Source organism: Coturnix japonica, chromosome 2, assembly GCF_054131305.1.
Source record: "Coturnix japonica strain WE chromosome 2, WE-NBRP24, whole genome shotgun sequence".
Lineage (NCBI taxonomy): Eukaryota > Metazoa > Chordata > Aves > Galliformes > Phasianidae > Coturnix > Coturnix japonica.
In genome coordinates this window covers 120,720,508-120,742,274 of record NC_140664.1, presented here as the reverse complement: position 1 = coordinate 120,742,274, position 21,767 = coordinate 120,720,508, and the positions used below count along the sequence as shown (strand labels likewise).

The 21,767-nt window shown below is 42.1% G+C and overlaps 3 protein-coding genes and 1 long non-coding RNA gene across 5 annotated transcripts; 2 read left to right on the top strand and 2 right to left on the bottom strand.

The window, feature by feature from the left end:
* Nucleotides 1-211: 211 nt before the first annotated feature.
* RPP38 (ribonuclease P/MRP subunit p38) lies at nt 212-2,736 on the bottom strand. The gene is made up of 2 exons (XM_015853423.3): nt 2,509-2,736; nt 212-1,260 (listed from the first exon to the last, which is right to left on the bottom strand). Exons 1-2 carry the CDS (start codon nt 2,512-2,514, stop codon nt 388-390), a joined length of 879 nt encoding a protein of 292 aa, XP_015708909.2. The 5' UTR covers nt 2,515-2,736; the 3' UTR covers nt 212-387.
* Nucleotides 2,737-3,042: 306 nt separating this feature from the next.
* ACBD7 (acyl-CoA binding domain containing 7) lies at nt 3,043-5,518 on the top strand. The gene is made up of 4 exons (XM_015853424.3): nt 3,043-3,110; nt 4,858-4,975; nt 5,084-5,146; nt 5,234-5,518. Exons 1-4 carry the CDS (start codon nt 3,099-3,101, stop codon nt 5,305-5,307), a joined length of 267 nt encoding a protein of 88 aa, XP_015708910.1. The 5' UTR covers nt 3,043-3,098; the 3' UTR covers nt 5,308-5,518.
* Nucleotides 5,519-5,784: 266 nt separating this feature from the next.
* On the bottom strand, nt 5,785-19,836 carry OLAH (oleoyl-ACP hydrolase). Of its 2 annotated transcripts, none has more exons than XM_085540652.1 (7): nt 19,765-19,836; nt 10,375-10,506; nt 8,631-8,769; nt 7,951-8,050; nt 7,019-7,188; nt 6,261-6,346; nt 5,785-6,027 (listed from the first exon to the last, which is right to left on the bottom strand). In XM_085540652.1, exons 1-7 carry the CDS (start codon nt 19,790-19,792, stop codon nt 5,894-5,896), a joined length of 789 nt encoding a protein of 262 aa, XP_085396778.1. In that variant the 5' UTR covers nt 19,793-19,836; the 3' UTR covers nt 5,785-5,893. The 2 variants fall into 2 exon arrangements, with proteins under 2 accessions (XP_085396778.1, XP_085396777.1); XM_085540651.1 differs by adding an exon at nt 12,622-12,729 and having other exon boundaries at nt 5,996-6,346; nt 19,765-19,827.
* Nucleotides 8,740-11,813, top strand: LOC146762141 (uncharacterized). The gene is made up of 3 exons (XR_014943646.1): nt 8,740-8,827; nt 9,319-9,408; nt 10,249-11,813. It is a non-coding gene; the product is annotated as an uncharacterized LOC146762141 (long non-coding RNA).
* Nucleotides 19,837-21,767: the final 1,931 nt, after the last annotated feature.

The window sequence follows — 21,767 nt, the reverse complement described above, 5'->3', positions numbered from 1 at the left end:
TTATGTGTAATGACATTAATTTCAATCAGTTCTGTCTAAAGCATGTTCACATGTTAAAAAAAACATACAAAGTTTGCTTAGCACTTAATATTAATTCTAAAGATGAGCTTGTTATCCTCACATTACTTCAGGACGTTCATTAACAGTCTCAACTTTGTGATCTCCAACTGCAAATGAAATATTTATCTCCAGATAGAGGCTCACACACAACTTGGAGCCGCATTCTTTATTAAAGCAGACAGAACGTCACCTGGATGCATCATACATGAGTTAATCTGAGTTAACTGCTTTACACTGCTAAAGCAGAACAAAGTAGTTCAGTTACAGCTGTACTCCATAGGCAGTGAAAAACAATCACAGTGCTCTGAAGAACTGAACTAAAATCAGTCATGCTGAAAAAGCTTTTTTCTTTCTGCGAGGTGGCTTCTTTATCTTATTTGGATTTGGAACAACTTTCTTGATTTTCAAAGGCTGCAAAATTACATGTGAGAGATGGAGCTGATTGCTTTCTGAACGCTTCCGCTTCTGGCTTGAGAGCTCCTCCTCCGGCGTCTCTGCAAGCTGCTCAGCTTCATCAATTTCTGACAACTCCGCACATGCAGCAGATCCTTCTGTTTGGAACTGAAACCACGGCACTTCCAAAGCAGGTATCTTTGGAATTATCGCTTCTACTACGTCAGTGAACTTATCAGACTGCCTTTTGAAGCCTAGTGCTAAAATGGATGTTAAGCCAAGAAGCGGTGCTACCGTTTCACTGAGGCGGGGAACCTGGCCTGCTGGCGTGGCTCGACTCGCGCTCAGCTGGATGAGATGGGATGTGATCATGGCAGGTTTGGCAGATTTGCACACCAACAAGAGAAGCAGCTCGTTTTTCTCCAATGCTTTTGTAACTTCATTAATTCCAATAGCAAGCTGCCTCCTGATGCCCACGTCAGTCCATCCCGGTGCTTGTCGATGGCCTTCAGTTTCTTTTTCAGCAGGGAGTTCACTGTTGCTACCATCACACTTGCTTTCCGCTTGGTTTTTTGTAGAACGTTTTTTCTTTCTTGGAGTCTCTATCTTTTTAAGTCCAATACGTTTAATCTTTTTTTCTAAGGTCTGCAATATGAAATGCATACCATCTCCATCTATGGCTTTCCATTCGAAAACAAAGGGGTTATCTAGACACGTTTTTACAGTGGTTTTCTTTGCTTTACGAAGCGACGCCGTCCCTTGTGGAATGACAGGCGTCCTCAGGTTCTGTTCTGTTTCGCCACCTAGCTGTGGAGGGAAGAAAAAGGCAGAGAGTCGTTCAAATCCTGCACTGTCTGCTGTGGACTTCATTTCAAGAGGCTCCTCTTGGGAACGGGGAAAAAAAACAGCTCAAAGCAATACTGGCAGGAATCACCTTTATAGCAGCTCAGTGCTAATCCTTAATAATCCTCCAGCAGGGCACAGGTTGCTTGCTTTTTTCCAGCAAGGCAACACCAGTGATGGGAAACCTTTCTGAAGCTGAAACTGAATGGAAGTAGCAGGAAGTCCCACAGATAATGATAATAATAAAGCTCAGGTTGTGAAAGACCAGTTTTCATTGCTGCACAGCTCCATTTTAGAACTATCCTGATGTGAAAAAGCTGCAGAATCGCAGCATGAAACAATCTCCAAGTTCCTGAATTCATTTGGGATAAAGTTGTGGGTTTTTTTTTTAATTTTCATGTGCTTTTTCATACTTATCTATGTCTTACATTTGTTTGCATTTGAAAGGTATGACAGAAGGCTGCAGAGCACGTTTCTGTGAAGGAATGCAATCCTCTGCAGGCCATGGAACGTTCAGAAGGGTTCTCTGACTCCTGCATCAACTAGGCCGTGCCTTTAGGGTTATGAAAAAACCAAAGTGGTGCAAAGAAAGGGTCACTGTTCCATTTCTGCTCTACCCAGTCCAAGCGAAGGCATGCTCTGATTACCAGCCCTGCCCACTCACTAAGTCCCCATACTCAAACCTGGGTTACTGTTCAGCATCTCCTGCTTTACATTGCACAGCCAACAGAACGTGATGAGAACTTGTGTGCCAACACAGGAGAAACAGACACGGCTCTCCTTAGATTCCCTCCTTCCATAAGTAGAAATATTACAAACATTACTTTAGTGGCAACCTTTAGATATTTATAAGGCACCATTTAACTGGTCATATCAATTCCCTGCATGCTGATAACAGACTACCTTGTTTTAAAAGAACACCTTTGTTGAAATTCCCTCCCCACATGTAGTGCCATAAAGCAACGCGTGGCTGGAAGGAGTTTCTTTCCTTCATCTAAACCACATCCATCCGCTGTGTGTGTGAGAGCACACGCTGAAGCAGCCCGCGTCTCTTTTCAAGATGGAGGCTACTGAGGAAAACAATCGTGTAGGCACAGGAATCAAACTGACCGGGCACAAAAAGCAAAACCCAACTTCTTCCAGGCCGATCAGCCGCAGGACCCGCCGCTGCCAGCAGAGGAGCTGAGAAACGCGAACAATTCCAACATTTACCTCCATTCCAACACTCCGGTTTCCAAACGCCTCGTGGAAGGCCCCGCTGGCTCCTGACCAGGACAACGCAGTTAAAGGCAGGAGCCACCACAGCGCCCTGACAACAGGCCGGACGGACGGCGATGGAGATGGAGCTGCCGCTCGGCTCAGCGCAGCCTCCACGCCGCGCTACCACCGGGCCCAGCGCTGCAGCACCGCCTGCACCGCCCGATCCACGCCGGCAGCTCCAACCCGCCCCGTCCCGCTCCGCCCCATCCGCCGCCGTGCTGCGGGGCCGCCGGGCGGGGGCAGCCGCGGTGCGAGGGAGGTGCTGCCCCTTCGGATCCTGTCACGGTGATGTAGCGCATCTCTGCGAGGCGGTGATGCGGATGGCTCGGGGCTGCAGGATGCTTTGGGTTGGAGGAGGCGTCAGAGCCCCCCCACCCCCAGGGGCAGGGCCGCCCCCCACCAGCACAGCTGGCCCACGGCCCGTCCAACCCGGCCCCGAGCGGCTCAGCGCCCCGTGACGGCAGCGGGACCCGAGGGGAGGCGGCTGCCCGCTCTGCATCGCGCTGCGGGAGCGAGACCGGACCGCGCGTGTCCGCCCGGCCATGGCCCTGCAGGTGAGCGGGGCGGGCGGGGACACTACGGCACGGCACGGCGCGGCTGCGCTACGGGCGTCTGTGGGAAACGTGCGTTTCTAAGGGAGTTCGTAGGGCGTGCGTGTCTTTGGGGCGCTGCGTTTTGAGTGAGGTTTGGCAGGAAGGACGCTGCCTCCTTCTGTCCGCATCGGCGGCTCCTGCAGAAATCACCTTCGTCGCTGCCTTCCAGCGCTCCGCCTCTGCGCCACCTTTAAATGCCCAGGACTGGTTCGGCTGTTTAAGGGGTTTTCCGTGCTCCCTTTGGCTTTAAGACCCTCCAGCCCTTTCTGTTGCCTTCGTTTCCATGCTGCCTCGCCTCGCTCCGTGTATGCGAGGCCCCGTCGCGGGGCGCGTTGGCCGCAGCTCAGCGCTTGGAGCCGCAGCACAGAGGGTTCGTTGTTCTGCTGACCCCGCGCCCTCCGAGGGCCGGGGCTGCCAAGTCCCGAGCAGAACAGCAGCTTTTGTTTCATTTTGTTGTGTTCTGCCTCGAATTCCTGCTAGAAAATAAAGTCTGGTGACTGGGAGGTTGTGGATGCCCCGTCCTTGGAGGTGTTCAAGACCAGGTTGGACGGGGCCCTGGGCAACCTGATCTAGTAAAGGTGTATGTTTGGTGGCCCTGCCAGGCAGGGGGGTTGGAACTACATGATCCTTGAGGTCCCTTCCAACCCGGGTCATTCTGTGATTCTGTGATTTCTGCATTTAGCTTTAATGCACGTGTGTAAATCTACGTCTGCATATGTATATGTCAACTATAGACACGCTTCTGCTTTTGATTTGAGGAGTGAGAGGGAAATTCCATCAGCTCGTGATTAAAGGATATTATATTCTGCAGCTGCTCCTAAGCGTGTTGTGTAAGCAAGCAAATCCTAAGCAAAATCCGCACACAAGGGTTGGATTGATGGAGATGAAGAAAAGAATGTTTGAGGTGGAAATTCCATTTCCGTGCACTTATTGGTGCCCAAGGTGTGCATTACAGTGGCTTGTGCTATTTCTTATAAATAGAATAAAAGGATAGAAAAATAAGAAGCTAATAATGGCATCCTTATTGTGAGTTGGGTTTTGTGTTTGGTTTTATTTATCATTTGTCTGTACAAGTCTAATGCTTCCAGCTCATTCTTTTTTATGACATTAGTTTGGAAAACAGCTCTGCACATGGGAGGTTTCCACCACTTGAATAGTCCTTCTGCTCCACCCAGGCAGGGCCTTACGCACAGCAGTGGGCACAGTGTAAAGATGAAGATAAAACTTATGCAGTCTTCAGTCAGTTGTGGCACCTCGATTGTGTGTTGATATTGATGCCAGCTCTTCCTTGTGCTGGTGACCGAGCATGAGTGCTGCTGTTTGTACGTGTATGGGTAATGCAAAGAGGTGCTGGTGGTATAAGTCACTGATCTGTGGGGTCAGGTATGTTGCATCTACTGGTGTTGGGATTAAGAATGAAATATTTGTTTTAGAATGGAGTGGTTCACGTGGAAGGGACCTACAAGACCAACAAGTCCCGCTGCCTGACCTATGCAGGGCTAACCAAAATCTTAGGCCTTGAATGCCTGAGCTGACATCAGTTTATTAAAGGTTTTATTAAATCTTGTTCGTGGGAAAATCCTAGGCTTACCACTGAATATACGAGTAATAGAAACCATCTAGTGAGCTGCTGTGCTTGCTATAATAAATGTTTGAAGCACGCCCCTTCAGAGGCAAATTCATACTTTACATATTCTTCTTGCATTAGGCTGACTTTGATGGGGCTGCAGAAGATGTAAAAAAACTGAAGACAAGACCAACTGATGAAGAACTGAAGGAACTCTATGGATTCTACAAACAAGCTACTGTTGGAGATATTAATATTGGTATTTCTGTTCCCATATATACATCCAGTTTGCCCCGTATCTTGAAAACAAGAAAATGTTTTATAAATCTGCATGATAATTAATGATGGTATGCATTTATTTTTGCAGAATGTCCAGGAATGTTAGATGTGAAAGGCAAAGCCAAATGGGAGGCGTGGAACCTGAAAAGAGGTGTTACAGCAATTAAATTTGCCTCATGTAATAACTTCAATAGGATGGCAAATAAGAAAAGATAATGACTCCTCCTTTTCTTTGCAGGTATGTCGAAGGAGGATGCCATGACTGCCTATATTTCTAAAGCAAAAGCAATGATTGAAAAATATGGGATTTAGAATACTTGGACATCGCACTCTGGGTCTTCTCAGTGGTTAATGGACTAACTCTGCAGGGGAAAATGCAGTTTCTAACTAACTGGTTATTGTGGAATCTAACAGTAATTAACGCGTGAGCCACTGTGAAAGGTGTTCACGTGCATACTGTATTTTTAGACTGCAACTTAACTCTAATCAAGTCTGAGCCTATGAAATAAATGCTACTGTAAGAGTCGTGGATATTCTTTTGGTATGAAATCATATTTAGTATTTTTTGCAGTACACACAGAGACGCTCTTAAGGTAAAATAACTTATATTAGCTGTCCCTTTTTGCAGCTGATGTTGAATAAAGTGAAGGGTTTATGCACTTGCTGAATGAGAAGAGAGAGAAAAGATGAAAACTGTTTTATTTGTAAGACACAAAGCTAGAGTTTGGTTTCAAAAATCAGAACAACTCTTTAAACCCTTTTAAAGGATTACAGCGAAGATCTTCTGCAGGAACAGAGTAACTTTCAGTGGTAACAATACAATTCAGCAGAAAAAATGACTTAAAGATTAAGTGCGGTAGAATAACCTTACACCTGCTATTAAAATAGAGGGAAATACTCATAGAGCAGCATTTTCTATACACTTGGTTATGTGTTTTATCAAGAAAATTTCATTAGCAGGTTCCAGCAGATAAAAGTGAGCTCCAGGAAGACTGTAGATGGAAGTATCTCCTCTGGTTATACTGAGCCAGGCTGAAAAAGATATTTAAAGCGTCAGAGAAATGTCAACTATTCTGGTCATCTTATGTAATTACTTCAAAATTATTTAGCAGTTGTTCTAAATCTCTCATCAACTGCTTTCTCTGCACTTCGCTCTATCTCCATTTTATTTAAGAAGGTGATATAAGACCGTAGAGAACTCCGTTCTCAAAGTGATTTGCTACCGCAGGGAAATGCCTAACCAGAAAAACATTAAAGCAAAGTACCTTCAGCATCGTGCACTGTTTCTTCAGACCCATCAAAGCAGGTGACATCACAAGAGAAGATGGTTTTCTTTTCTGCCTTCTCAAAACTGTGAACATAATGAAGTTTTATTACCATAACTTTCCTGTCGCAGGGTACTTGTATTTGGGTTTTGCCTCTATATACAGAATAACTGTTTGTTTCTACTCAAAACCAACATAAACTTTATGGGTTAGATTGTACAGAACATCAAGAAATGGAATTACTGTGTTTGTAAGATTCTTACGTCCTTACACTACTGCACTTATGTCTCAAGTTCTAGTATTTCAAGGCCTTATCAGTGTTAGGTTCTTAGGGCCTAAATGGGTTGTTCTCCTTGCCAGGGTGACAAACTTTAACCACTCACAACTAGGTAAGTTAGCTGTAGGTGGGATAGAAGTTTCCTCTCTGTTCCTAGAAGAAAGGGATTCTTTGCTTCTGGTGAGGTTAGTGGTCTTTGGATCAGGAGGCTGAATATGATCTTGAAGCATGAGTTCTACCGCGGCATATTCAATGCTGCAGTAATAGTGGTGGTTTCATAAGCAGTGTTTATGGCTGAAGCGCTAGACATAAAGACACACTAAGGAGAAGACTATATTTACTGTTTCATATTTTTTAATGGCAGAAACCAGAGCAAATTGCAGAGAATTAATAATAATAATAATAATAAACCCTACCTGAAAGGATCGGTCAGAATTAAAGCTTTATATTATAAAACGTCATATGAAATTGTAACACTTACGAATACGTCTGAAGAATGCTAACGTCTTTTCTGACAGTAAGTATCAGGTGTTTCCTGATGTCCTCATTGTTCAGAAACTCAGAAGGAGTTCCTCCTAAGAATTTGACGTGCTCAAGAATGTCTTCATCTTTTACTTCGTTTACTTTTCCCATCAGAAGAAATGCTTCCGACTGTGAGCAGCAGACAAAAGATCAGGTGTTGTGCAGCATACACACCATATTAAATAATACAGCGCAGTATACATCCCTTTAAATAGTATTTTCACTAAGAATTGCTTTAGTAAAAAAGTAGGAAGACAGTCTATCGCCAGTACACAATGGCCGATCAACGTAACACTTGCAGAGCATACTTGAAGAGGGTTAGGAGACAATGTTTGCTAACTGATGATAAGTGAGACAAATACAGAGAATTCCAGACATGTAACACTGAATTTGACTCTCGCTATTGAAAGTGGGCACTAGGAAAAAATAACTGGGCAAATGCACTGACGGCTGGTGTGGGAGGGTGATAAAACTCAGGTAAGACAGTTTATTTATTATCTAAGGTCCCTTCCAACCCGCACAAGACTATGATACTATGATGATGATTTCACGTTACAAAGGAGCATAACTTCACTTTTTGTTTTTGTTGCTTTTCTTTTTTTTTAACCAAAAAGCCTTTCCCAGAGGCCACAGTAAATAACAGAGTATTGAGAAGATCAAGGAGATTGTGCCCTCCAGGTTAAGGTTAGCCATGCTAAATATTGCACTGAAATTCTCCATCCAGCTCAGAATTCACATCTGCAAAGAAATCAGAACATTTTTCTGCATGCAGCCCAAAGTTTGCTTTGTTTTAAAGTACATGGCTTGTACAGTACTGTAAAAGGATACCACAAGTGCTTTACTAGCTAATACACTGTTTTCTTTTGCACTGGTAATGATTTTATAACTTACATGTGGGGCGTATACCCCTGATAAAAAAAGATGGATCGGCTCTAGTCCATGCTTTTCTTTCAAGTGTACTGCAACTGCATAGCTAATGTAAGCTCCAAAACTGCAGCAAAAAGAGAAATTAAAGCAATATAGGTAAAATCAGTAACATAATTTCAACGTTAGTGCTAGCTGGCTATCTTTAACAGTGACAGAAATTGTAAATATAGGGAATTTTATGGTTCTGTAATGATGGCATAAATTAACTAATTCACACAAGATGCATTTCCATACAGGCTATTTTTACAAATCAGGCCTTTGTTGCCTACATTTATTGTAGCCTCCCAAACTTGCATCAAAGAGAGTTGTGTTGAATAATTGAAACTAAAAGTGATCTTTAGAACACATTTGTTTAATGACTGGTTCACTTCATGCATTCACTAAGGAGTAAACACTGGCACAAATACTAACACTAAACCACTGCAGTGCATTACTGTAGAAAATAAACACAGCACTGCCATTTTCAGTCGTTAAAAGTAATTTAACACAAATCCCCAGAGTCTTTGGGATCAGCAGCATCTTTTAGTATGGCTTGACAAAACCTTTGCAGAAATGTATTTGCCAATGGCTTTTGCCAAGAGTCAAATGACTATGCGAAGGTAAAGTTCTTTCACAAGGGTATCTGAAAATGTATATAACGTCACCTGTGACCAAAGAATGCAAACGGTTTTTCTTGCAGATCTTTCAGCAAAGCGTTAGTGATGTCATTAATGACAGCTGTCATGTCTTTTGCAAAAGGCTCCTTAGCACGACTTTCTCTTCCAGGAAGCCTTACAACAGACACTGCAGAAGAGACGGAGGAAGGGACGGAAAAGAATTGCAGTCATTTCAAGTGCAAACAGTAAAGTCATTTTCATTCAGTTTTCTCATCAGTTATGAAAATACACAGGTTATGTAAATTAATCCTCTTATGGCTGTTACATTGTATTTGCTATTCCTACTGTTATCATTTAATCCTGTCATTAAAGACAGATCAAGTCTCCATCCCTTCCTTTACTCACAAATGTTGCCTCTCCCACTGGAATAATCTATAAATGCCTTGAATCAGAAATTCACTTACAATGATAGCAAGGTCATGATCTCAGCTGAGGTTTCAAAGCAATTCCATTGCTATTAGTACTAATAACCACCAAAAATCCATCAGTTTCACTAGAAGTAAATCAATAAAGAACATCCTTTCAAGGGGAGCATTACAAAGTCAACCAGCTATTAGAATCACACAGTCCTGGTTTTCCCCTTGGAAGGCTCTTCAGGCTGTGCACAGTAAAATGCAGAACTGATGCTATTCATGCTCAATGAGCACAGTGTGCCTTTTTATTACATTCCTTTCAGAAACCTGGAGTTTTCTCTCACTGCTTAAAGAAATAAGGAACGAATAGATCAGTAAGAATGTTGGCTTCCTGAAATTTCTGGATGTAATGGGTAAGACACAAAGTATTTTACGATAGAATGAGCCACTGTTTAGTACCACAGACAGTGGTATAAAAACGTTCACGTTCTTCACCTTTAAGACACCTAAAGCTTCTGAAAGCTGCTATCATCTCCATTTATCCATTGGGGTCTGCAGTTGTTCCTGGCCCATCTCCTTAGTAACTTTGTTGGAAGCTTTTCCTTCTGAACAAAAACCTTCACTTTTTAAGTTTTTACTTCTTCTAATTTCTAGGAAAGGTAGATGTGATTTATGCAACAATTTGCAGGAAGCATACAAGCAATTTGTGGACCGGTACAACTGCAATGGCATTGGACTCCTTTAATGCTAAAGACTTCCTCTTTTCTTTGTGGAAGGTCTGGCACAAGGCCTTGGTTACCCTTCGAATAGTTGAGCATTGGATCATTTTAGCACTGATATAGTCTGGCAGCAATGGCAATTGCTTCACACTGTAACTAAACATAATGACACTGTTATAAATCCATTGTTTAAACTTCAGATTTGATAACAAGGAGTACAGAATGCTCTGGGGAAACAATATTAATTCTGTGCAGCCTCCCGTGTTAAAAAGTACTTCTTAGATCTTCAGCGCTCTTCTATAAGGCACCGCTGATGCCTTGTTTTGACACAGTTAACAATGTGCCACTGTGTTGCTGCTTCTGAACCCTGCCAGCAGTTTCTGAGGCAGCAAGCACACTACACGGCCTCCAGAAATTCAGCTCCAAGGATATAACTTTTTAACTCAGTCAAGTATAAGGTACAAGGTGGTACAGAAGTTTAGTAAACCCAGAATCCTAATGAAAATTTGAATTCCTATTGGAATTTCTTTCTAGATATAAAGTCCACAGGAAAAAGGATTGCAGCGCTCTCAATAGCGTGATATTCTGTTTAAAAAATGTAACTGCAACACAGACTGCCCAGCTTTCTTAACTGCTGCTTTAACTACACAAGTGACAAACCTTCAATTGAGTTGCCGAAGAGTTTACCCCATTGAGCAAAGTGAGAAGTTCCACCTCCAGCCCACGGAAAGCAAATCAGCCTACAGAGAGCATTCGGCCTTTTATATGGACGAACAATCGCCTTCTCCATGCCTGGCAAAGAAAAATAGAAGTAACCAGTATGAAAACATCCCATTGTCCCAAAGCAGATCTCTTCAGATGAAGGAAAATTAAACTGCTTTAAGTTTAACTTATAACAGTGGGCTAACATTTTCTATCATCAGAGCTGCTTGTGCTGTGACAACAGTCAGTTAGATATGAGATAATCTTCACGCAACAATGAAAACCAGTTTTATAGAACCAGTTTTATAGAATGCTTTTATAGAGGTGATGGAATAGCATTGGGCAACACCTTTGGCAGTATTTTCTTCTATTTGAGTCATTGGCCACAAGGAGTATCGCAAGCAGCAAAAGAAATTGATCTGGGGTTTCAAGATGGCTCTTCAAAAACACAGGCTTTTAGAAGACATCCCAAAATATAAGGCCCATCTGAAGACATAGAAAACACAGTGATCACATGGTTCAGTATTCTGTCTACAAAAGCAGTAAAAATGGATCTCCAGGGAACAGCTGGATGTGGATTCTTTATATACAGAAAACATCTATGGATTTCTCATTTGTGTGTTTATCCAGTGTCCCCTTACGTTCACACAGTCAGCATCCACAACAACCTCGTGCAACGAGTTGCACCACTGTCCGTTGCGTGACGTATCTGAATCTGACTCCTACAACTTCTTTTGGTGGCCTCAGAGTAGCCATGTAAGGAATCCAAATGGGAATCCCTCTGAACCTGCCACTAAGCATTTCTGAGATCTTCTGTCGCATTCTCTCAACTCTCATTCAGCTTCCAGAATGAAAAAGCCTGGCTTGCTGTAATATTCTTCATATGGTGGTGCTTCTGCATTCATGACCACAATCATTGCCCTTTTCTGTTGTTTAATTTTGTCGTATCCTTTCTGAGATGGTGGGGTTACCAGAACCATGCTCAGCTTTAGTATAGCAGCTTTAGTGCTTTTGGTTACACCAAAGCAAGATCTGTGACTACTCTGCTCTTTTTACCAGGTGGAGAAATAGAATCAAAGCTGCCAGCTGCATTGTTCTGAAGCATCTGATACTGTCTTTCCTATCAGAAGAGTTATTCTCTCCTATCAGAAGAGTTATTCTCAATCATTCTTTTTCTTTCTTGACTTTCCTCTATTACTGCAGATTAGATTGGTGGACATGAGCACTGAGGTGACGTCCCACTGCTTACTGCATACCAGGCTCTGCTCCGTCACACAGAAATACCGGGCACAGATAAATTACTGAGAAGTGACAGTGAAACAGAATTGATAAAAGATTCTTTTTAAAGGTTCCTGTTAAAAAGACCGTAAAACTAATAGTAGATACATATAAAGCAGCAAAAAAAGAGCAACATTTCCAAGATGCTTAAAGCCATCATAGGTATTATTTCTCACTGAGAATACAGCTCTGTATATGCTAGAGCATAAAATAAACCTGTTCATAAAATAAACCTCCATGCTTATACATAGTCTTTTATACCTGCTCACAAAAGTATGAGAAGTGCAACTGGACCAGAGTAGGCAGCAATTCTCGCCAATTGTAATGCAAACAAGAAAGAAGAAAATCTATTGTGATGTTGCTGTAGCTAAAATTTTCTTGATTTTTGGGCATGTTTAAATTAACATGAATATCAGCATTTGTTAATAATCATTTCAAAGAAACTAAGGAAAGCAAGCCAAGCAAATCTGGATCAAAAGTCAACTGACAAAAACCATGTTTCAGTCAGTGAGGTATGGTGGAAGCAGCACAGCAGAAGCCGTCATTCCTCAGGTAGATTCACTCAGCATCAGTACCACCAGTCCCATTTACATGGTCACTTCTTCCTCACAGAGACAGAAACAAACATTTTGGAAGCCTTTTGACTTGACAGACAAGTAAGAATAGAAAAATCTCTTTTCAAAACTATTCTAAAAGTGACAGAAAAACTTCAGGCATGAGAAAGAAGCACATTTAGCCACGTCCTTAAACTATTTCATGATACATTACCAGTCACTGAGAATCTTTCACGCTTTCTACTCATACAGGTTTATCCCGTTATTGTCCAACTTACTTTAGAAGAAAAGTACCTGAAAAATCACCAGTGCAAGTGCCAAGAAATGACAGCCCAAGGGCTGAATCAGTGCTGCGTAATGAGAAGAATCAAACCTTATGTATCAGCAGATGCGAGGTGAAGCCAGTCGTGCAGGTGAGGAAGGTATATGATCAAGGTGGGAGAGTCGCTTGCTTTATGTCTTTTCTGAAGGGGAGGAGTCTCTGCACAGGAAAAAAGGCAGGGACTGAAGCACAGAACATCCCAAAAAGAGACTGAAACATCTGGGCGTGACATCAAGCGGTGTAAGATGGGTGTCCACATCGATCCCAGCAATTTAAGCAGCATAGGTTAGCACACCAATGATAGCAGGGAAGCTGTAGCAATTTTACTGCTGGCAATCCACAATCTAACTGGAAAAAACAACACCTTTACAAAGCAACCAAGAAATAGCAGCCATTTAGGATAACTATGTTCAGATGTACAGCACTCACACCACTGCTGGGCAGTTTGGTAAGGGGCTGAAGATGTGAACGTCATTGCCTGATTTAAATAAAACCCGGCTTTTGTTTAGTGGGCCAGTTATAATTTCAACAAGCTGGAAACATGAACACACTGGTTACAGGTGATGGTTTTGTGCCATCTCCCACGTTGTGCTTCTGAAGATGCTATCAGCAACCTAAAAATCCCAGTGTATTTTGTAACTGCTTCTGTAGCACTAGGAATACTGCCATCTTTTTTCTTCTTTTTTAGTGTTGCTCTAACAAAAATAACAGCAATAGTAATAAAGTAAAGATATTCCAAAGCATAGGCCAAAACTAACAGACCAGATGCCAAAGTGTGTTGTGATCCTTAATTTAAGATACATCAGCTGGATTACTCTGTAGTTTTCACATTATTGCTGGCACTGCTGCCCAATGAGCAGTGGGTGCCCCAACCCTGGAGGTGCTCAAGGCCAGGCTGGATGGGGCCCTGTGCAGCCTGATCTAGTGGGGCACAGCCCTGCCCATGGAAGGGCAGCGGGACTGGGTTGACTTTAGGGTCCCTTCCAACCCAAGCCTTTATGTGATTCTGTCACTATGGTTATTCTCCATTTTTCCATATTTCTCTAGGAGACTGAGAAATGTTGGTTGAAAAGTGCACCTGCTGGCCCAGCCAGTCAGCTGGGCTTCCCCAGATGAGGTCAGCAGCCTTCCATTCACTGCTGATTTCCTGCTGTCCTGGGAACCCTCAATCAGGACAAAAGACCTCTTGCAAATGCTAACAAGAAAGCCTTCCCCATCCCTCCTCTCCCAGCTGCAGCTGTTTCCATGGGAACAGTCGTGGGGAAAGCGAGGGCTTGGCAGTGAATGCTGATCACGGGCTCTGCAAACTTCCAGATGGCAAAAGTCAAAATGCCAACAGCCGCTAAGGCTCTTTCATAGCACGTCTGTGTTGCAATTAATATGAAGTAAGATGCGGCACACCTATGTTTGGAAGGTGCACAATTTAAAGCAGCTTATATTGGTTGACTAGTCCTGACCTGTGCTGTTATGCCCAACAGGGCTTCTCCATATGATGCTAACAGACGCATCTGCTCACAACTTACAATTTGTAATAAAGCTCCTAATATGCTATATTTATTCCAACCTCCCATGGTGGCAATTATCAAATCAGACACATGATGTTGATGTCCTGAAAGCCAGCTGCTAAAAACATCAGGTCCAGCAATGACGCTCCTAGAGTAATAAAATATTACTGAAAATGATAGTTTTCTAAGGTTGAAAATAATATACGTTAAGAATAAAATTCAAAAGCGCAGCATTAATGAAGCAACATGACATTTCCTTACAAGTACTGAATCACAGCTTGTACGTTCTGCTTGGTTTTGCTTCCCTTCTGACTTTTTTTCTCACTATCAAAGAATTTTCATTTTTCAAACAAAAATTAATGTTTTCACAAATGAATTATTTCCAAGGGATGCCTCTCTCAACCAAAATTATTTTTCTCTTTCATCTTCATCCCTGAAAATGGGGCCTTTACAGAACCAAATTTGCCAAGTCCAGAAGTTCCTCCTCCTTAAAGATTTCTTAGCTGCTGCTCTGTTGACAATTTTCAGTCTCCTAACAGTAATACAAAGGGTCTTAGCAGTAGGGCAGGAAGACTATAAGTGAGTGAAGCACTTACAAGACAACTGGCAAGTATGATTCTATCAGAAATGGTGATGAAAGCGAGCACAATTTTTATGCACTAGTTACAATTCTGGAGACCAAACAATGTGGTCTTTGTCTAGGAATAAAACCATTGCTGGAGCAGTTGCAGTTCACTAACAGTAATTTAATGTGTCTCATTTTGAAAACCAAAATCAGCACGTACAGATCTCTGCAGTCAAGCAACAATGGAGCTCTGTTTCTAAGTTGTACATGTTAAGATTTGAAGAACTAAGTCATGTATGTTGCTTATTAAAAGCTGGCTCTTATTATAGCCCATTGTGAAATACACTGTATTATATTTGCATTTAATTTGCTTTCTCCTCTTTATATCATCACTTACTGTCAATAATTATTATTTTAACAAACCTTTGCCATTTTACTATCTTTACTGCAACTATACATCACTTCCTGGTCACTCTGCTTCAAAGGATAAACTTAAATCTTTCCCTTTTAGAAGTATTGATGGAGAGACATGCAATTAAGCAGTTCTCATTCTACCTGAAGGAAGAGCTGCAGTAAGACTCCTCTCTATGATAGTCTTGAGACAATCTTAACTAAATGAAAATGTCACTTTATTGCTCTTAAGTATGCAGAAGCAAATGTGGATTGAAAAGCAGAATTTGCAAAATGGAAGACTTCAGAGATATATTACTTCCTGGAGAGACTGGGAAAGATGGGCATCACCAGGTAGAGTACTGAATAATCTCGCCTGAAAGTCTACCTATCATACTGGTCAGCCTCTTCAAGACAGCTAACTTCAACTGGATCAGATACAGGGCATTGCTAGAATAGAGAGCATATGGAAGAGAAGTGAGTGCATCTTGTATAATGAGTACAGACCGTCTATGAATTAACAATAGCTAGAAATAGGATTTTAACCAATCACATTCTGAAATAACTTTCCAGGCAAGAGCAGAAAAACTCGTGCTAGGACTTTAATTCAGGTTATTAAAGTGGTTGTATAACACATAGGTGAACCCTTTTAGTACCACACTGCTATTACTTGATGTAGGAGTGCATCTGCAGACGAGCAAAGGAAGTCAGCTAGCTGCAATGCTGAAAGAATAGTTCTGCTAACAGAGGGCCAGTTTAGTTTAAGGGCCAGTTTTTTAGCTTTAGAAATACAAAGCCCTTTTCATTTCTGTACTCAGTACGTACTATATGCAATAAAGTCAGACCACTAAGGATTGCTAAACTAAGAGAGAAAACAAAGGAGTACTAAAAACAGAGAAAACAGGAGATCTGAAGGGACTAGAATCCATAGGAAAGCTGACTTTACAGCCTTGCACAGTGATAGTACATGAACATAAAAAAGGTTCAGTCTGTACACAGGACTGGCCATAGAAAATATAAAAAACAAAATAGATGCAGTCTGGGCACAGAGCAGTAACAATGATGGGAATAAGGATGGGTGATGATGTCAGCAAGTGGTGATGGTTGGACTAGATGATCTTACTGATCTTTCCCAACCTTAATGATTCTGTGACTCCATGTTATTGTAAGTCAGAAGACTATCATCTCCTTTAGGTACAACCTGTGATGCTCTTGAAAATCTGTCAAATCCTTCAGTAGATTCCTCAGGGTATGAACGATGTGCACACCAGTTTGAGGGCTGAAGTGCTCCGCTCTAAACTGAATAACACTTTAGAGAGAAGGAGAATGAATGAGAAATACAGTTAACTGCCAAGGATCCAGAAACTCCTAAAAAGCATCGAAGGCAACATTTTAGGGTGGACAGATAGAAACTGAAGTAGAAGAAACCTACAAACATGTAAGGCAGGCATTTGCTGAGCTCTGAGGGATTACAAGTGTACCCTGAAAACTTCCCCTAAGGGCAATCAAAGAAATGCACGAATGAAGGAAATCACTGACAGAGATGAGCTAAGAATGAAAAAGAAGGCAGACGTGATGTGAATCCTTAGAAAATCATAAGTAAGACATTAGGTCTAATGTACAGTAAACAGATGAAGCAACTAAAGTTACAGGGAAAGACTTACAAAAGATACTCAGAAGTAGTACCACGAGTCTCTGCTAAAATAGCCCTTCCAGACATACAAAGCTGAGCCTCATACAGAAAAAGAACTGACTGCACACCCCAGAAGGTAGTAATTCCATCACTACATGGAGCAAATATGCAATCTGATAACAAATCATTAGGAAACAGCATGAGGAAACCATTGCTGAATGCTCTCAGGCATGTTAATAGCATGAAAGTTCTTCTATAAGAGGATAAAATATTTCTGATAGAAGTGTATTTATCAGGACCTTAAACTTGTCTTAGCAAAGCGTACATGTGTAGGCTGCTAAACTTCCACAGCAGAGCACCACAGGTTGTGTGGAACTGGTGTTAACAAACATTTGCAGCACATTCATATTTACTTCTGAAGGTTCCAAGAAAGCCAGCAAATTATTAGCATTGCAAGTACACTCAGATGTCAAGTAACTGCCTATTGCGCTTTCCTAAGAAATAACTGATAAATTGTGAAAGATGGGATTTTATCTAAAGTGGACAAAGCAGTGACAGCAGTCACTGAATAACATAAAAAAGTAGATGTGAGTGGTGAAATGAGGAATATCTCAGCTGGTCTGGAGAAGATGCACAGCTGAGAGCACAGATTGAAAAGGGTATCAGACTGCATTTATTGACAACAAAAATCATAACCAAGAGCCTGGGAAAAGGTCATGAGAAATACATTCACTTTTAATGCAGCAGCTACCTCACAGCTTCAGCTTCTGGACAATGGAGTACAGAATCAAATCACAGAATCATTTGGGTTGGAAGGGACCTTCAAAGGACATCTGGTCCAACTCCCCTGCAATGAACATGGACACCTTCAGCTGGATCAGGGTGCTCAGAGCTGCATCCAGCCTGACCTTGAATGTCACCATCACTCTGGGCAACCTGTACCAATGCCATACCACCATTATTGTAAAAAACCTTTTTCTTATACCCAATCTACATCTCCCCTTTTAGTTTTAGACCATTACCACTTGTCCTATCACAGCAGATCCTGCTAAGGAGTCCCTCTCCTTCTTTCTTACAGCCCCCCTTTAGATAACGAAAGGTCGCTCTAAGGAGCCTTCTGTTCTCCAGGCTGCACAGCCCCAGCTTCCTCAGCCTGTCCTTGCAGGGGAGGTATTCCATCCCTAGGATCATTTTTGTGGCCCTCCTCTGGACGCACTCCAACAGGCCCACATCCCTCCACATCTATATGCAGAACTCCAGGTGAGGTCTCACAGCACAGAGTAGAGGCAGAAACCATAGACACTTGTGCATAGGCACAACAAACAACAAATTCTGCAGTGCATCAAATTGCAGTACATCAACTAACTTAAACTATTCACCGCTGGCCAACAGAATTGAAAAAGTTTAAAATAAGTCATAACAGACTGTTTTTACTATAGCCTAAGGATATATACTCTACATAAGGATTATCAAGGAAAAAATCATAGATGACAAATTGATATCCCTTGATAAATTGTTGATAGAGGAGAAAAGACACATAATTATCATCATATATAATTAAGACAAGTATGCATTTGGCAAGGAAAGCATAATGCCCAGACTGGATATCAACTACATAGTGAATGCAAGACCAGGGTGGAAACAAGACCTTGCATAGAGAGCAGTAAAAGAAACTAAATTCAAAATGAAATGGAATGGTGGTAAGAGCCAAAGCACCAGTAAAGCCTTGGTTCATTCCCAGCCTTTTGGTCCAGCAGTTCAGCAAACTCTTGCATTACAGATAAGGGAGAAATACAACCACTTCATTGGAAATTGAAAGAAGAAATACAAATTTGAAGGAAGTGTATAAAAAAAACCTCAGCAAAACAACAAAAAAGTATGTACGTGTACCAGCTGTACCCACTTACATAAGAAAATTAATTTTCTCCTAATGTCAGTTAGCATACAGTGCATGAGCAATCTCACAACAAATAAAAAAGAAATACAAAAAGGACATGGAGGTACTGGAGCAGGTCCAGAGAAAGGCAACAAGGCATGTGAAGGGCTTGGAAAATCAGCCCTATGAGGAGAGGCTGAGGGAGCTGGGGCTGTGTAGTCTGAGGAAAAGGAGCCTGAGGGGAGACCTTATTGCTCTCTTCCAGTATCTGAAAGGTGCTTACAGTGAGAGTGGGACAAGTCTCTTCTCACTGGTGACAGGTGACAGGATGAGGGGAAATGGCCTCAAGTTGCACCAAGGTAAGTTTAGGTTGGATGTCAGGAAACACTTCTTTACAGAAAGGGTAGTTAAACACTGGAGTAGGCTCCCCAGGGAGGTGGTTGAGTCACCGTCCCTGGATGTGTTTAAGAGCCGTTTGGATGCGGTGCTCAGAGATACGATTTAGCAGAGGGTTGTTAGAGTTAGGGTACTATGGTTAGGCTGTGGTTGGACTTGATGTTCTCTGAGGTCTTTTCCAGTCTGGGTAATTCTATGATTCTATGATTCTACTGACTAAGCAGCACAATGACCATCCGCAGTGGGTTGCCACTAGAGTTAACTGAGCACAGCCCCTTTACTGGGCTCTGCTCAGGTTAGACAGTGATAGCTTACAATTGTCTCCACCTTCCTTTAGGCAGTGTTGTTGCACACATCACCCACAACCAGAAAGAATGGGAGCATATGCGCTGAGGGGCTTGTACTAAGAACTTCATTTACTTTTTCTTTGATATCTGATGCCTTTTTCTTTGAAAAAGGGTTGTTTATCCAGGTGTTACCTTCATTACAGTTGCTGTTAGGATTACTGCTCCATGGCACCACCTACAGCTTTCCTAGTATCACAAAAAGCCCTGATAAACCACTTACCTTCCAGCTCTGCTATATGTAAACCAGCCATATGGGTCAAAAGAATTGGGTAAAAAATATTTACATAAAGTAATGAATGCTGTAGGCATGAATTCACAAATGTTTTCTCCTCAGATTTCACTTGATCTCAATGATGGCAGAAGAAATCCTGCCCTGTCCAGCTTTCCAAAGCACAGTTTTCTATCCCAATCTTTTTGTCAACATTAACAAATATGCAGCAAAGTAGAAAGAGCAGTTTATCAAGCTGAAAACTAATACTTACTTTGTAGGTTAGTTTTCAAATAAATCATTCAGCAGATCCCATATGATTTCACCATCCTCCTGCTGATAAGAGGAAAGGGACAAGGATTCATAATATTTTTTTGCAAACTGATCTACTTAAGCCAGCTGGAAAGATGCATGCTGAGATTACATATACACTCCCAAAGTTTGGATGCAAAAGATACATCTGTGGTAACCTAATGGAGTCATTTGCCCGTAAGAATTATTTTACAACTCTTACTTAAAAGAAAAGGCAACAACAACAAAAAAACCAACCCTGCAGAGTCTGTATTACTGCTTACAAGACACTTTCAGTTGATTTCATTGTAATTCAGGGAAAGAAAAAAACAGCCACAGACAGTAAAGAATTATTACATGAACAGATGATCTTTTGGGGCATACATTCAACTGAATCTATGTGAAATCTAGGCAGTTCTAGTTAGGGAAAGGAGGAGTTCTAAAAAAAAATAATAGCTTATTTCTAAATGTCTTATTCTTTCAAGTGCTCCCATCTTTTGGTCTTTTACCTACGATCCGATTTAGACTGTTGCACTGAAGACAGAATCATAGAATTGTTTGAGCTGGAAGGAATCTTTAAGATCATCCAGTTCCCATCTTCCTGCTACAGTCAGGGTCACCTCCCTCTAGACCAGGCTGCTCACAGCCCCATCCAGTTCGGCCTTGAATGCTTCCAGGAAGGGGGCACCCACAACCTTGCTGGGCAACCTGTTCCAGTGTCTCACCATCCTCACAGTAAAGAATTTCTTCCTGATGTCTAAATCTACCCTCTTCCAGTTTAAAGCCATTTCCCCTCATCCTGTCACTCCCTGCCCTTATAAAAAGCCCCTCCTCAGCTTTCCTGTAGGCTCCCTTCAGATACTGAAAGGCTGCTGTAAGGTCCCCTTGGAGCCTTCTTTTCTCCAGGCCGAAGAGCACCAGCAGTTTCAGCCTGTCCTCACAGCGGATGCTTAAGAGTGCTCCAGCCCTCTGATCATCTTTGTGGCTTCTGGACCCTCTCCAACAGCTCCATGTCCTCCCTGTGTTGAGGGCACCAGAACAGCACACAGTACTCCAGGTGGTGTCTCACGAGAGCAGAGTTGATGGGTAGAATCACTTCCTTTGACCTGCTGGTCACACTTCTCCTGATGTAACCCAGGATACGGCTGGCCTTCTGTGCTGCAAGAGCACACTGCTGACTCACACTGAGTCCTTCATAAACTGACACCCCCAAATCCTTCTCAGGGCTGCTCTCAAGCAATTCTCCACCCAGCCTGTGTTTATGCTTGGGACTGCCTTGGCCCAGGTGCAGAACCTTGCATTTGGAAAGGTCAAACTTCATGAGGTTGGCATGGGCCCACCTCTCAGGCCTGTCCAGGTCCTTCTGGATGGTACCCCTTTCCTCTAGGGAATCAACTGCACCAAGACACATAGCAATATATATGAATTCCTCTGCATAATCACGACTTTCCTGGATCGTACCTTTTCTTAACCATACATTTAAAGTTAAGTATATGATCTGATCAATTCAAAATATGCTTGAGATAGTTCACAGTCAAAAAGTTATTTTTTATTTTTATTTATTTGTTTAATGGAGTTATTGGCAAAGAAATGGTTCAATGTGGAAAAAAGGCCTACAGTGAAGGTACTTCTCATTTTTCACTTCTCATTTTTGAGACACGGGCTTTTCAGACCATGATGACGTTTTACATTTGCTCTACTCATCATCTTATAACAAGTGGACAAACACCAACTAAAAAATACAGTGAAAGCACGTGAACCAACCAATGGTGTGCTGCTGCACACAGGAGACAGCAAAACGATTAAACATCAGGACAAAACCTGTAGGAAACCACATCTCAGTAGATTTTCACCTGGAAAATTAAGACAAGAGTAATCTTTCACCACTACCCCTACATATTATAAGAGAAAACTATGTATATCCTCCAATTTTTGATACATTAGTCATATTTTTCCCAGCACGTTATCTCTCTGAGCTACACTTCT